This window comes from Canis lupus, chromosome 10 (genome assembly GCF_003254725.2).
Source record: "Canis lupus dingo isolate Sandy chromosome 10, ASM325472v2, whole genome shotgun sequence".
Taxonomy (NCBI): Eukaryota; Metazoa; Chordata; class Mammalia; order Carnivora; family Canidae; genus Canis; species Canis lupus.
This window is the reverse complement of record NC_064252.1, coordinates 13,772,081-13,789,123: the sequence shown is the minus strand read 5'-3', so window position 1 is coordinate 13,789,123 and position 17,043 is coordinate 13,772,081. Positions and strand designations below refer to the sequence as shown.

Here is a 17,043-nt window from a genome sequence, read left to right as displayed (position 1 = left end):
CATTTGGAGCCAAATGATCAGGCCAAGGCAGGTACGTGTCACAGGGAAGCAAAGCAGATGCCTTCCTGCATCATCGCCTTCATGAGTCACAAAGTGTTTCCTGATACCAAGCTATCTTGGAATTAATTCCCCTAGGACTCTCAGGGAATGGACCAAGAAGCTGCAATGTTTTATTTTCCCGGCAAAAAGTAATTAGCCAGGTAGTATTTGAAAGATGTTTCCTAACTTCACTTGGACTCCTCTAAGGTGTATCACTTCAAATAGATGCTAGAATATAAATGCCCGGTGCTGCTACTATTATTACGAGTATAAAGTACATTGGGTGGTTATGTGGTTGAAGCCAGTCAATGTTGGTCAAGGGCACAAGATCGATGCCCACATAAAACAGATGGCGTTACTCAATCAAAAAAAAAAAAAATCTCGTTCCCACAACTCAAACCACATCCCTGGCCTTGGCCAGTCCCTGCACAGGTACATCAGGTTGAAAGGGCAGCCAAATGAGAATATGGAGACAGGATACTACAAGAAATTTTCATTTATTCCCTGTCAACTGTGTGCCAATAGCTTTCTTTTTACACAGGCCTGGATGTGTGGAAAAGAAAACATGCTATTAGTCTCCAATCATATGACTTAAGGCAGAGAATCAGACTCGTGGGATTTTAGGGCATAAGGAGAATTTAAATATTACCTGAGTCCTTTATTTCACCTATAAAGACATTCAAGACAGAAGGGAATACAGAAAGCAAGCTAACATACTCTGAGCTCCCATTGCGTGCTGAGGGCTGCACTAAATGTTCTCATCATATCATATCAGTAATTTATCTTTACTTACAAAGAAGTCTTATGGTCCCCATTTGATAAATGGGGAAACTGCAATTCAGTAAACTTAAGCATCTTTCCAAGGTCACACTCTTAATAAGAGATGGACAAGGATTTCTCCGACTAAAAGCTGTGCTCTTTCTGCTCTGTTGTTTTAACTGGTCGATGTGGAGTAAATGAGCAGGGATAGGTCAGAGGGCATCACTTACGCTGTAGGGAGAGTGTTTAACCAAGTTGGTCAGCACGAGTGAAAATGTGTCAGTGTGTTGCAAGCCTCTTTTCCTGCCACTTAGTGGCCTCAGTCCCCTAAATTACTTGAGGAACCTTTTTAAAAACATAATGAGGGCTCAGGTCATGATCCCAGGGTCCTGGTATCAAGCCCCACACTAGGATTCCTGCTTAGCGGGGAGCCTGCTTCTCCCCCTGCCTCTCCCCACTGCTCATGATCTCGCTATCTCTCTCTCTCAAATAAATAAAATACTAAAAATAAAATTAAATAAAAATATCAGTGACTAGGTCCTATGTAAAACTAATTCAGCCCAAGTCTCTGGGACAGACCAGAGCATCTGTATTGCTTCAAAAGCTCTGAGGGTGCTAATGGGATATCGCCAAGGTGGAGACCCATCGTCATAACAGTTGATGCTAGGAGCTCTCCTAGCAGGCTTCAAGCAGCAAGGAATTGAAACTAAAGCTGAATGTGATTGTGTAATTCTGAGCTGCCCAAATTTAATTCCACTGGAATGACATCATAATACTGGTCACTATTTTACTCCTAATTACTCCTCGATGTGCTTTTGATTCCATTAAAGTGTCTAATACTTCTATGCTGGGAAGGGACCCTGTAGACGCACTCCTGTGATCAGTTTTTTCAAAGGCCATGCAGTCTGCACGGACGTTGGGATTGGGATCAAGTGGCCCACCATGGATAAATCTGAATACCCCCATTGTAGTCTATACCGTAAATGCTGGAGCAGCCCGACTTATCCAGGCAGAAAATGTGGCAACAATAATTCCAAAATTAGACCAGATGACAAACTTCGGGGAAGTGCTGAAGGTGGTGTAAATAAAATAGGCTAAGCAGAAACTAAAAAAACAATCATCGTGACTGACACATATTGAATGCTTACTACGAGCCAGGCACTGTACTAAGGGCTTCGTGACATGAGAATGAGGCAGGTCATGGCTACCATGACAGGGGACTCAGGGTGCAATACTGGGTTTACTTTGGAGCTTGTTAAACACCTGGGGTGACTGGGTGACGGGCACTGAGGGGGGCACTTGATGGGATGATCACTGGGTGTTATTCTATATGTTGGCAAATTGAACACCAATAAAAAATTAATTTATAAAAAAAAAGAAGACAGTCTTCTATCTACATAGGCACTAACGGAAAGAAAGTTGGAAGCTAAAAAGGAAAAAAAGAAGTTAAATACTAAGATCCAAAGACATTAAGGAGTCAATTCTCTGTAATAAAAAAGGAGCTATTGCCTAGATTTTAACCGAAGGTGCCATGATTTGAAACCTATAACTCAGAGCCAACTTGAGAACCTTTAATAGCATTACAATGACAATGTGATCCAACTCTACAGAGAAGAGGATAAAAGAAATAAATCTGAAAGGATGAAATCCTACAATACAGCCGAATATACTGCTTCATTAAGAAGGAGAGTCTGGGGGTGCCTGGGTGGCTCAGCCACTTAAGTGTCCGACTCTTGATTTCAGTTCACATCTTGAACTCAGGGTTGTGAGATCAAGGCCTGCGCCCAGCTCCACGCTCAGCAGGATCCGCTTGAGATTCTCTCTCCCTCTGCCCCTCTCCCCACTTCTGCTTCCTCTCTCTCTCTCTCTCAAATAAATAGGTAAATCTTTAAAAAAAAAAAAAAGCCTGAAGCAAGATGTCTAACAGAACTACTGATGGAATGTAAGAGATACCCTTTGCCATTCTAAGTAGAAATGGCAGTGCTAGGTCTCACTCTCAGCTCCACGTCCCCGCAGAGACCCACTCAGAGTCCTGAGCAAATGTGCATGCAGTATGGACAGTAAGCCCACTTCTCATTGAACCAAGGCCTTTTAAGCACCTATATTTCAAAACCAGAACTAGATCATCAGGTTTTTTTATGACTTTGGTGCAACATTCTCAGAAAGAAATACTGGAAGTTTCTCTCTCCCAGTGTGTTTGACTTAGACATGCGGTGTAGACAAAGGAAACTGAAGTGCCTGGAAACTTTTCAACCAAATGGCAAGAAAGATGTGTAATATTACTAACAAAAGCAATTACTTAACTCTGAGTAATTGGCACTTTCCCTCGTTTCTTTGACACCGAAGGATTTAGAAGCCTGGACAGGCCATGGCTCTCAGGGACTGAAAGAGGCTCCAGACCATCGGGAATCGGAGGGAAAAGGCTGAGTCTTTTCTCCGACCTTTGTATCAATTAGGTTCTGTTGGGTTGAAACGATGCTATTTCACCCTAGCAAAGCGCAACGGCTATTATGTGCTGCATATAAAGTAGTTCATGATCCTTCTGTCAGTTGTGCCATCCCCAGCTGGACCCCTGAGTATCTAATTACGAACAGGTTTCTGAGGTGAGTCCACAACTCTCACCTTATCACACCAGATCGCTCTTAAAAGATTCAATTATTTGGCTATAATTGCACCTGTCAGCACATGCTGCCTCCAATCTCTACATCGGCAAACTTTTCTCTTTTTAACTAGCATCCCTTTGATGCATTTTCGCCTGAATAATGCTTTCAGAAGTCTTTTCACAAAAGCGCTCTGTTCACTGGCAATGTAGGACCTTTCAAAACTGTTAACACTGTAAAACATCATGTCTCCTTTTGAAAAAAAAAAGGGGGGGGAGAAGAAAAGAAAGGAAGAAAAAGAAAAGCGAGAGTTGATATCAGACTCTAAACTTTTGCTGCTCTAAATTGGAATCTTCTCTGATAAGCCCTGTTAGGAGGATTCTAAAGCCTGCTGAAAGGGGCCCTCCAAAGGGCCTGGGCAATGCCTCCAGGGAATTCTTAAATCATTCTAAGAAAGTCGTGATCATTTTGCTGTGGGGGAAATAAGGGTCCTGGTTGTTAAGTTCACATTCAGAATGAGTCTGGCATTTTTCTCCTCTTATCAGTTTTCAAAGCTGACTCCTCACGCTATGTGTTGAACAACTCCTTTTTATTTCTGCTGTAAATTAAAGCCTTTAAGAAGCAGTGAGCCAGCATCCAACATTTGCTTTCCCATCCCAAATCAGTGCATCTGTCTCTTAAACCATATTTCTATAGGTTTTGTTTGTTCTAAATGACACAGAAGCCAACACAGTAGCTAAATCATGACGAGAAGCAAAGCAAGATGAGTGGGAGGGGTGGGGAGTTTGCACTGGTGGAAAGAAGCAGGAGGATGAGCTGGGAGGCAAAATTGGGTTTTGTTTTTTTTATTTTTTTCCAGCTTTCGCACAACATTTGGTGCAAGTAATCTGGGATCACACTCCGGGACGCACTGAAAAGGGGTGACTTGGTTTGTTTTCACTGCACCAAGGAGATGATAACGGGAATTAATTTGGTATCGAGGCAATTTTTCTCCAGTACTTGCCTTGGAGCCATATACGGAGTTCCTTTGGTTTAGAGTTAAAATAGCATACTGTAAAATCTGGCCCAGATAAAATTTTAGGCAGCCCTTATGATCACTCCCTCCTCTTCTATCTCTATCTGCGGTGTAGATACATAGATATGCAGCCCTCTTTCTATGAAGCCGAGCACTTGGATATTGGCCTGAAGGAAATCTTTACTTTTTTCCCCCTAGGAATCATAAGGAAGGCCACCAATGTTACTCTCCTTCTCTACAATTCTTTTGAGACTGACAGAAGATATTAGTTATCTTTTTTGAAATTTCATTCAGGAAGCATTTATTGTATGCCTATAATGTACCAAGTACTATGTTAGGAACTGACGCTTAAAAGTAAATAAGACATAATCCTAGAATAACTCTTGGCAAAGTCACCTTATGGTTCCATAAAAGGGCAAATAGCAAGTACTAACTTTCCTAATCCAGTGAGAGACATAGTTTCCAGTTCTTACAAGACCCATAAAAGGGCTGCAAGGGAAACTGTTGATATGTCTCTAGTTCCATTATCTCAGATACTTCTTGTTTCTGGAAGAAATAAGAGATTTTTAATTCTTTTCCTGCTGCCTCCTCCAAAGTTCACTAAATATTAAGGATGCAATATAACAGAATGCTGAAAAGTATAGACTCTGAAGTCAGACCCAAGTCCATTTCCCACATTCCTACATAGGTAAGTGACTTAGAGCAGTTCTGTGCAATAAGACTGTCTTCATCGGTGGAAATATCCCATATCTGCACCATCCAATATGGTAGCCTCTTGGCACAGGTGGCTGCTGGACACTTGAACTGTGGCTAGTGGTGCTGAGGAACTAAATTCACAGTTAATTTAATTTTAATTAATAAATGTCAATAGCTGCATCTCTACCACACTGGAACAGCACGGATGTGTTGTTTTCTCATCTTTGGAATAGAGATTACATGGCTCCCTGGCTCATGGAGTTCTTAAACAACGTAGTGAGACCACACATTGAAAACATATGCTCCCGATGAGTGATGTATTATTAATGACGTTCCACTAAATTATACTTACAGCAACATTTACTGTACTTCAGTAAGTCTGCCCTTTTGGAGGAATTTTATCACTTAAACAAGAACTAGCAACCCTCTGGAGGACAGATGTCATAACACGTTCGTCCTTGGGTGCATGGCCCATAATAGACGCTCAAGAACTGCCATTTTAACTCAGCTGAGCAGATCGTTGGTCCTGGGACTCTTCAGCTCCATAAAGAGGTAAATCCAAGTGCATCCAAATACAATTTTCCTAATTTCCAGTGTAGCATAATAGCATTGGACTAGGGCTTGGTTTTGCTATCTCCTGGTTGTGTGACCATAGCGGAATTACCTGACTTCTTTGAACTTTGGATTTCATCTGTAAGATAGTGACAGTCCTGCCTCCCTCATAAAGATGAGTGGAATGATGCAAGCCCAACGGAACATGTGTAGGAAATGCCAGATCCCTTCTTCCTTCCCTTTTGTGGTGGCTTCTGTGCCTGTCAACAGACGTAATCCTCTGTCTCCAGCAGTGGAGACATGTGACCAGTGGTTAACCTCATCCTTGCCTAAAATTCAATCACTTTAAATTTCTTCTTCTGAACTTGCAATTTAAAAATGCAAATATTCCTGAAAAAAAAAAAAAAAAAACTTTTCCCGGATCATTTTGGTCTTCCACACCTGAAAGCATGGAAATGAGCTTCTCCCCGGCTACATGGCACTTGAGGGAATGAAGATTGTGGTTTGGGTATGGTGTTAATTTTAGACGACAAGCACCACGCAAGGAAGGTAAACCTGGGGGCGGGGGGGGGGGGGGAGCGCAAAGGAATCCTGCTTTAAATCTGCTAATATATATATAAAGGCTTTACCTTGAGTCATTACCGCCTAAAAGGACAGAAACAGCTCCAGCAGGCACTTGGGTATAAGTTCAGTCTCAAAATGCACAGGTTTTAAATAATGTATATTGCTTTTTTTTTTTTTCATAGAATATCCATTGTTAGACTGCTTGGGGCTCCCGAGACAAAAGGCCCTGTGAAAAGTCCTAGGGGTTATTTTTGCTTTTAGGCATCTCACAAAACGAGACACAATTTTATGACTGAAGACTTGGGAGTCCAGGTCGAGGAATGTACGTGACCTCGTAACTAAGCTGGAATTTAATGAGGCCCATCAGCTTCCTCATGAATTTAAGAGGTACGAAGAAAGAGTGGACCTATTTGGTATTTACATAAAGCTTTTTTTTCTCTCTGCAAAGATCAAAGCATTATTTCATCATCCCTCACACAGAGAGGTTAAGTGGCTTGCCGACAGCCAGAGGAGGCTGAGAGCTGATAGCAGGCCTGGATTTCAGGCAAGCAGCCCATAGGCCCTTCTGCCTGAGGATGCGGACTCAGCAGCTTCCTATCTGCATGTCCTCACTACAGAGAGGAAGGTCCCCTTCTCTCCGTGAAAGGGGAGATGCCTCCCCTTGATCAAGAGGGCAGGATCTGAGGATCAAAGGTGAGGGGGCAGGCATCTAACAAAGACCAAAGACTCGATGGGGCCCGCACGGCTCTGGACCCGACAGTGCTTAGGGTTCTAGCAAAGCACGGGGACCAGATTAAAGTACGGCTGTCCCTATTGACTCTCTTACATAAAATTTGTAAATTAGAGAAACCAAGAAAGAAGCTATTCACCTTCACGCACAACAGGTTTTGAGTTTTGCTGTTTAGCAGTACCTTTAACAAAGAGTAGTGGCTAATCTCGCAGCCACGGACACTGCTCCTTGAGCTCACATCTTCACTTCCCCACTTGCCACCAGCTGTGTGACCTTGGGAAGCCCCTTAACCTCTCTGTGCCTCCATTTCCTCATCCACAAACTCAGAATAATAACGGCACCAACCCCTCAGAGGGTTGTTGTATTAAGTGAGCTCACTCGACATACGACGCTGAAAACTGTGCCTAGTGCCTAATAGTCACTAAATACACACTTGTTGATAATAAAAAAAAAAAAAAAAAGTTTCTGTTGCTTCTGTTGCTACCAATACTGTTATTGGACTTGTCTGTTGGTCTAGAAGGGATGACCAGACTTCCAGGCCTTGGGGCCTCTGTGTCACGTCTTAACTGGCTGTGGGAGAGCCCGAACCAAACTTCTCCTGAGGGGGAAGACGGTGCAGCGCTGAGGGCCTGAGCTCTGGGTTAAAATGCAAGGAAAGGGAGCCAGATGGGATCTGCTTTCTGAGTACTTGCTATTTTCTGAGACTTGCTGGTAGCAGTGCTTCTCTGCAAGCCCCAGCGGCAGCCACAGGGACCGCGCCGTGGAGGAAGCCGGCGGGCCGGCCAGGGGCCTTGGGGCCGTGCTCCGGATCCTCTGAGAAAGAGCGAGCTTAGGCTGCACAGAGCTCGTAGGAATTTGCAGGAATGAAGGTCGAACTCTGTACAGTTGTGGTTTATCTTCCCGGCTCCACAGTGAGACCTTGCCCAGACCTGCCTTCAGCAAGGCCTGACGTGAGGAAGAGCAGAGGTGGTCAGGGCTTAAGTCGGACAAGTTCACCCGCCCGGAATCTCTCCGGCGGCAGCAAGGAGGGAAAACTGCCAATGGGAAGGCCCTCCTTTGCCTCTCCTTGTGGACCTAGTGAGAGGCACCTGTTAGATCAAGAGAGAGGCAGCCCCATTTTCTTGTAAACGTGAAAACCTACGTCTTTACCTGCTGACATTATCACTTAATAAATGAAGATTAATGTCTGAGCCATGAGAAAAGAAAATAAACAGAGTCTCCTGCCGGTTCTAGAGAGGGTTCCTTTCTGCTAAGCAAGGGCTACGCGTAAAATCCGTTTACTTAGATGAAAAACGCTGTCAGAAGTAATACACTTTTTCTTGTAAAACTGAAACACAGCAGCAATTATAAGAAGATTTGCCTTTTTGCAAACCCTTTTTAAAACTTTAAAACAGTCATATTCAGAGATAATATGAATTGCCCCTAAAATGTTCAACCGTGACAAGAAAGAATTTCCTTAACGCAAATGCACTTAGCAATGTCACGACAACAGCCGCTGTGGGATTAGTCAGCAGTGTCGTCAATTATTTCTCGAGCGTGGAAGTTTGCCCCTTGATTTGAAAAGTGACATAGCAGGAAAGAGCAGAAGAGGATATGCCCACATCACTATGTGCTGAATAATCGATCTTGCCGAAGGAGTTCTGAATCAGGGACTCCCGGGCTGAATGAGCTTTTATCGTGCGGTGCCAAGTATATTTCTGTTACTGGCGTGTTAAGCCCAACATCTGAAAATAAAATAGAATGAATATCTTTAAATGTTTTCACTGAAACATTTTTAAAAGGGATTTCTGGTGCAGAATTGCCTCATGACTTTGGCAACAGTTATTCCAGAAAGACGGATAGCGAACTGGCTTGACCTCAAGAAACCGATGTCGAAGAATGTAGGTTTGTATTTTAAAATTCCCGCTCGTTTCTCCTGAGCAGTAGACAAGAGATGGAGGGGTTATGCCGTGGACATGTATTTCAGCACCGCTCTGGGCGATGGTCAAGTTTCAGCTCCACTCAGTGCAGAACCATGAGGCAGCTAGGCAAATCCAACCAGAAATCTAGATCAGGGTAGATGTGGCCTGTACTCAGAAGAACAAGACCAGGTTATTCAGGAATGTGTAGACATAGGATTAATGCTTTAGAAAATAGGGTCTTCTTACCCTACACTCCTTCATTTCTGAGATTGCAGTCAATCCACACAGCTTCCTGGAGAAAGCACAAAATCCGGCACCAAAGGAATACAGTTTTCTCGAACTATATTTCTTATTCAAGAGCTCTACATTTCTAGAAACCCCTGGGCATTGGGACCATAGAGGTAATTGAAAATCATATATACAAGTACCTGTGCACATGCAGATTTAATGAGCAGGTGTTCAGCACCCACCTGGCACAGAACACAGCCAAGAAGTCTGTAGGGACTGTGAAGGTTAGAGACCACAAATCCCCTGGAGGAGGTGCCCAGAGAAGAAAAGTCAAAGGAATTAGAGCAGAACTAGGGAGAATGGAGTATATATCACATCTGAAAATCCAAAGCACCTTCTGGAAACCAGAAGCCTGGCGTCAGAGAGCAAACCAGAGAGCGAGGGAAAAGTCCCTCCCTACAACCTCCCTCCCATCCCTCTATGCCTGGGACTCCTGAATCACTGCCACTCCAGCAAGAAGCTTATAGAGACGAATCCAGGAATGCTGTGGCCTCTCTGATCTGCTCTCTTCCCTGGGACGGGAGCACGCACCCACCAGACGGGGACAGCACATCCATCCACATGGCGGTCCGTCCCTCGGGGACCCGCACCAGCGCTTGGCAGGAACTTCCAACCTCACAGAACTTCTTCTTAATGTCATATTTTAAATATGAGCTCGAATATAATTTAGAACATGCTGCAGAATAACATTATTGTTAAGGCTCAGGCACTGAGCTCCCCTGCCTTGCAAGTGGGACAATATTTAGGGTTAGTTACCCAAAGGGGGGGGAATAAATTTTTTCAGCACCATGTAAAGTACAGTTTCTTTCCTTCTTTCTCTCTCTTGTTCTCATATAATAAGGGAGATGTGGGGACGACCTGCCCATTTCCTTTTGTTCCTCTTCTTCTGCTTCACAGTGAATAACCACTCTTTTATTCTGAAACTAAACAAAACAGGTGAGCAAAATAGGTTGCCCCTTACTGGGTGTGGCTGAAGCAGAGGCTCTCTGACCCAAGCGACATACCCTTACAGCTTCAGGCGCTACCTATAATCCTACCTGTAAAGGTCCAGGATTTTACTTGAAGACACTGGATGTGCAAAAAGACCTTCTTCATGGAAGGATGTTCAGGAAACTCCCTAAATCGGGGTAGGGCCATCGGGGAGAACGGAAGGCACTCTCCGATATGGGGCTGCAGCCTTTCCGAAAGAGGTCTCACCGCCACACCGTGCATGCCCAGCACTTCAAATAAACCCATTTATTCCCCTGTCGTCCCTCACTCCATGGATCTCAGCCTGGGTCTGGGATTTTGAGTGTACCTCAAACCTAGTAGTAGTGATATTCATGGTCTCGGCTCCACAGGACTCAGTTCTCACCCTCTGTGCCAGGTTTGGGGATGCGCTGCAACCTCAGTGTGATCTTGCTTCTGCATTGCCTTTGCCAACTGGCTTTGAGTTAACTACCTTCTTATGAAGGAGACTGACACATTAACAAGTCATTACCACTCTGTGTCGCAAGTACTAACATAGAAGTAAGGCCAAATATTCTAGGAACGTCCAGCTCTGCCTAGAAAAAACTTCACAGAGAAGGTTGTGACTGAGCTTTAATCCTAGAGAATTAAGAGGGTTTTACTAGAGTCATTCCGGGCAGAATGAACCACCTGTACAAAGGGGTGGAGGCAGGAGTCAGCGGGATGGCAGGAATGGTGAGAAGTCCAGTGCAGCTGGAACATAAGGTTTTGGATGAGGCGAAAGAGAAGCAGAAGATACAGTTTGACACGATTAGACTTGTCTCTCCAAGTGCAACAGAGAGCAGAGATTAACCAAGGGGATTTGATTCCATACTGCTGTTTGTGTTTCAGAAGGGAAACAGAGTCGACAGGAGGCAATCATTGGCAGACAGAGCAACAATGTTAACACAACCTATCAAATTTCTTCCAGAACAGTGGTTCTCACTGGGGGTAACGTTGCCCCCATCAGGGGACATTTGGCAAGATCTGCGGACACCTGTGGTTGTCACCTCTGGCTTAAGGGGAAGGGAGCTCTTGACACGTAGGGGTTAGAGGCCAAGGAGGCTCCTAAACATCTTACAATGCACAAGACAGCCCTCCACAACAAAGCATCACCTGGCCCCAAATATCCAAAATATCAGTAGTGGCGAGGAGGAGAAAAGATGAGGTGGCCAGAGGGTGCAAAAAGATTTCTCCAAGAGGCGAAGAGGAAACCTGGAGATGGTGGACCTTTCCAACTTGGTGCTCTGGCACCATTCCCGCGCCAGGTGATGCCCACACACCATGGGGCTTGGAGCTCTGCATCTTTCGTTGCTCTGAGTGAGAAGAGGGCTATTATTGGAACAACCCTGAATTTGACCCAACTGATTTAAAGGAAACCATTTACAAATTTCAATACTCCATCACTGATAAGGTTGCACGTGATAGCAACTGATTAAAGTTGTGGAAGGGACTTAGGAGTTGCACTGCGTCAGGCACTGCGTGCAGGGCAGAAGGATCTCTCTGCACTTCCAACAAAGTGGTGACCTTTCAATATAGGTAGAAACACATGGAAAAGCGAGTCCTCCTACCAAGAAAACCGAGAGCCCCTGATTCTCCACAACTCTCACTGCTATCCTTCAGGCCAGAAGACTCTCCCCTCAGGGAAACCATCCAATCAGCCATCACTTTTTACATGAAAGTCCCCCTATCCAGCCAAGTTTAGAGAACAGTCTGTAACATGCAAAATGTAAAAACAGGCCAAAGACACGTTTAAAATCCAGTATTTGTTGAAAGCTAAGATATCAAAAGACAGGCTACAAGGACCGAAAAGGAAAATAAAATTCTTATTTTCAGATAATGTCTTTTGGCCACCTTCACTCTCATTTCCACCGACATCTTCAGGGCTCACCTTTGTCTCATTAGTGCTGCCTCCACCACAACAGTTCAGCAATTGAAGGCGGGTACTTGGAAGCACCGAACATGGTGAACTTCACAAATTGGAGAATCTGCCCCCTGGTTGGTTTTCAATTGAGGAAATGGGATTTCATTACAAAGACAATGCCTGGAAAAGTGCTTGGGCAGGAAACAGCACTCTCAGTGTGTGGTCCCATCCCTTCAACAGCTGCAGCTGGGAAGGGATTTAGGAGTTTGCAATACATCTGGATTAAAGGGGTCTTTATAGGGAATTATGTCTAGTATATTGCTGGAAGGGGACAGTGGAAACTGGCAGCCGTGGTCGCCTGTGCAGAGGTGAGATGGGTGTCAAGGGAGCAGAGGAGGAAAAGGAAGTCACTGTTCACAGTAGGCTTTGAATTCTGAATCATGCACACGTATCACCTACTCATAAAATAATAATAATTCAACAAACAAATGAAAATTACATAAACACAACAAAGGAATAACATAAAACCCACCCCATCCCCCCCAAAAAAGAGTCTGTTGTTTAAAAAAAAAAAAAAAACAACCCAAGTTACTGAATCCCACATTTCCATCCTCTGACGTAAGGCTCCTCTTGTCTGGGGCATCATGGGAGTCATGCAAGAAGACACCCACATCTCTAGTGGGATCTTTCAATTCAGTTCTGAACTCCACATACTTGTCTCCAACTACCAGGGGCTTCTCCATGAAGTCCCACCCATCAGCACCTCAAAAATCACGTCCCAACCCAAATTCTCCTCTCCTTTCCCTCCTTCCTTCCCTCTTCCCTCCAAGCGCTATCCTGCTCCCATATTCTCTGTCATTATTAGAAAAAAAAAAAAAAAGCTATCCATTAAGCTTCCCAATCTAAAAACCTTATAGTTACCCTGAGGACTCTCTCCTCACCCTTATTTTATTACAGTCACCAAATATTGTTCATTCCATCATGATGGAGTTTCCCACATAGATGTCCTAGCCCACCGATTTTTTCTAGTTCAAGAAATTATAAACGATATTCTTTCACTGGAATGTGAGCTCCTGCTGGATTTCAGGCTAGTTCACTCTTTACGCTTCCCCAGCTCCTACCCCCCCCCCCCCCCCCCCCCCCCGCATCGTCTTTCCCAAACCCAAGTATGGGATCATGCTTCAGAACCCTGGATAGCTCCTGTTGCCTACAGAATTCAGCCCAAAGGTCCTCGTCTGACAAGTGATCGTTCCTACTGTATCCCCAAAAAATGCCATCCCTGACGCACACCCTGTGCTCTGGCCACTCTGTGTGACAAGCCTTGCTCATTTATGCCTCTTGTGAGCCTCCACAACTTTGTCCTTGCTGCTTCCTTGACTTGAAAGCTTTCCCCTTCCCCGCACCCTGCCTTGGACAAGAACAATTTCCTATTCCCCCTTTTAGACCTCCCCGCACTCAGTTTATACCCTCTCTGAAAAGCTGTTTAGGACCGCTCCCTCCTCTTCACTCCTCTAACACTTTGCACACACCCTCCTAAGAGCCCAACCACACTCTTTCATAATTATTTATGTTTCTATCTCTCCTACCAGAATGTGAGCTGCTTTAAGAAACAGCTGCTGTATTTTATTCATCTTTGAATCCGCTGCACCTCTCTGCCAGCATTGCACATAAATGTTTGCTGAATGAATTGGCTGAAAGCACTTTGGTAAAAATGTAACACATTATCCCAAAATTTTATAGACCTCCGTGGCTAAAATCTCATTTCTCTGCCCTCTCTCTCTCTGCATACCTATTGGCACGGATCACAGGTCTCAGGGGGGCCAGTTATTCAAAAGGAACTAACAAAGTGCCTGCTATTTGTAAACAGGGCAATTTGTAAACCCTCTGGGCTAGATTTAGAGATTGCCTTTCTAACTCTGACAATGCTCCTTTGAGTACTCACTGCACTGTAAGAAGCATTTCTTTTCCAAATGTCTTGAGTCCTATAAGTAACCTTTGTTTACCCTGAAAACACTTTCAGGGAAGCTGAAAGGAGCTAAAAAAGCAAGGTAGTGACCCTGTGGGGACCTACCCGGTCAGTGAGCCTCCTGCCCGCCTCAGAGACCCAACTCAAATCCCTGCCTAATTCCACCAGCAGCAGCTCCTCAACTGCTTGAACCTCCAAGGACTCTCGGCTCCCCACTAAAGATTATGGCAGCCCATTAATCACAATATTATCCTAGTAAGCATCAGAAGCCAAGTGATAACCCCAGTGTCCTGAAGAAGACTGGGTAACAAATTGGGATAAGATTAGGAGTAGACACTCATTCAAGTGGATCCCAAGGGGGCAGAAACCCTATGACAACTCCCAGCCATTGGGGCCTTTGGCCCTTGCCCTTTTCTCTCTATCTGGAATGTTCTACTGGGAGATATTTGCATTTAGGTCTCTGCTCAAATGTCACCTCCCAAGAGGTCTTGCTGATGACTCAACCCAAAAGAGCACTGCCGATTACTGTTCATCTCCTCACCCTGCTTTATTTGTCTTTCCAGCACTTTGGGCACTTCATAGCACTTGTGCCTGACACCATATTACCTATGTGTTTGTATGCTGACCATGTCCCCCACCCCCCACTCATTCGCCCCAGAGAACAGGGACCTTGTCTTGTTCCTAGCTAACCCACGCATATCGCAATCTCCCAATAGATGTTTATTTTTTTAAGAAGCACACAAAGAAACATTCAAGTAGTTTATAATTCTGGCAAAGATAGAAGACCCAAGTTAAAATGTTAAGAGCTAGCAAGGCTAACTACCTGTAATAGATGAATACTAAGGAAAGTAAATGACAGATTTGCCAAGGAAGGAGTGAGTGTGCATACGGGTGGCAAGTGTTTCCCAGAGAAGAAGAGATTTGTGTCTGCCTCCAAGGCCCTGGAAAATTCAGTAAGTTTAAGGAAACGGGGCCAGGGTTTCACCATTAGAGACTCTACCAACCATGTGTGCTAAGGCCAAAATATTAACACTTGAGGGTTCACAGCTTACCCATCCCTTGGCCACCCATTGTCCAGGAGAGGACGGATAAAAGCCCCAAAGGTAGATGCTCTCAAGGAAAGCTGACAGAGGCAAAGAAGAATCACAAACTCAATATATATCTAGAGGTCGTGGGGAGGACTGGAGAACTGTTCGGGAAACAAAGATGGCAGGAAGAACACAGCCCAAAGTTCTGACCTTTAGGGCTGATAAAAAACACTAAAGGAGAAGGACTCGGTAGCAAGCATATCTGAGAACTGCCACGGCACGTGGACGTGGATGTCCTTCACGCGGAAGAGCCTCCCCCCGGGAGAGGCATGGGAGTCCTGCTGTGCTGACATTGACTTATCCCAATGTGCCTGCATCTCCTCATCCATAAGACTGGAAATAACCATGTACGCTGAGGAATTGCCATTGGGGATTGAATGAGTTCATGAGAGCAGCACCTGGCATGTCGGGATTGTCCCTATTATTAGAACTTTGAGCCCTGCTTCTCCAAAGGCAACATCGTCTGAATGGTTTATATGGAGTGGATCACGGCTTTATGGAACGTTCGCGTTTTCAGGAGCAATGTCACCAAGAGCCTGGCCAGCGCAAAAGGTTGAGTGGAGGCAAACTAAAGTGAGACTATTAGAGGGCCTGCACGCCCAGCTGGTGCATCACCCAGAAAGCTGATGTTTCGGTGAGCGCTCAGCTCGCAGATGAAGTTACTTGGGGGTAAGGGAGGGCCTACGTCAATCTGACCACTGGACAGGGTGGTGGCCTCCATTCAGCCTGGGAATGCGATGTGGGTACTCACGGTTCCGGCGTGTAGAGGGGGTCCGAGCCATGCCGGACGTACTGGGTGCAGTGGAAGACTCTATAGGCCAGTCCTGCCAGAAAGTCTCGCGGACTCAGGTAGCCAGCCACGGGCCTCACCGTGAAGCCTGATCTTTCTGAAATGTCATCATAAACAGCCAACTAAGTATTAGCTCGACAAGACTGGAGAGCCCAAGCAGGGCGTCCTACTATTTACCGGGACGTTCTAGAAACAAAGTCATCAAGGTCTTAGAACTCTTGACAAGTGAATGGCATCTACCATCAAAAGCTATCACGTTTGTGGCTTTTGATTACTAAAATATGCTCCCGCATGGTTTCCAGGGGAACAAGACACTCATTAAAATGGAAAGAAAGGTGAAAAAAAATTATTTTAAAGATTTAAATTCAGAAGCTAAATGAGGACACGAAAGCTCAAAACTCACAGGACAAGATCACAATGAGAGTGATGCTTGCCACGTGTCACCTGGCATCTTTCTAAATGACACACCCATGCCGCCTGTGTGTGGCCCATCAACACACAAGCTAAGTCACCATCACCACCACCCCCGCCCCCGTCACTAGCCTCATGGATTCAGGTCACACCATTGCTTTCTACTGTCAATACCCCGGACTCTGTCACTCCACGTCGTTGTTTTCTGTGATTTTATGAAAACCATCACATTAATTGCTATCATTTGAAGAGGAACACTAGAGCTACACGTGCTCCTGGGCTGTGGTAAGAGGAGGCAAATAAACAGAGTATAACACAGTCTACGAAGCTGCCCTATACCGCTAACCCCATTAGGCTGTGGGTCAACGGTGCTGTGGGTTTGAGGGCTACCGAAGGCTCGCTTGCGGAGAAGACCCGGAAAATTTACAACAGGAGAGCTACTCTTATCTCTGACACCAGCACTGTAAAGGCTCCCATTCTGAAAACCTCATCTCATTAGGAGAGCACCTCAGAACGGTTAGAATGGATTTTAAAGGCAAGAACCAATTAAGCTCATAAAACGAGTCCATCCTGGGATTTCTGATATCTATATGAAAACATTCCTGTTCTCAGGCCTCCTCAGACCCATAATTCTAACAGCGCTATGAGCTCGTTCTACAAGCTTTTACTTCGGATTGTTCCCTACTGACTACCAAAAAGAGAAGTATATTTTCTTCTTTTTTCTATTTTATGTCAATTAAACCAGTATATCCCACGTGTGGGGCCTGAGTAGCGGCACACGGAAGAATGTTCC

At 44.9% G+C, this 17,043-nt stretch overlaps 1 protein-coding gene across 1 annotated transcript in view; it reads right to left on the bottom strand.

Moving 5' to 3' along the window:
* Nucleotides 1-17,043, bottom strand: part of TPH2 (tryptophan hydroxylase 2) — an 84,829-nt gene that overhangs the window by 31,383 nt on the left and 36,403 nt on the right. The window contains exon 7 of the mRNA XM_035696553.2: nucleotides 15,801-15,936. Within this exon, the coding sequence (XP_035552446.1) occupies nucleotides 15,801-15,936 (136 nt within the window). The remainder of the gene's footprint in view (nucleotides 1-15,800; nucleotides 15,937-17,043) is intronic.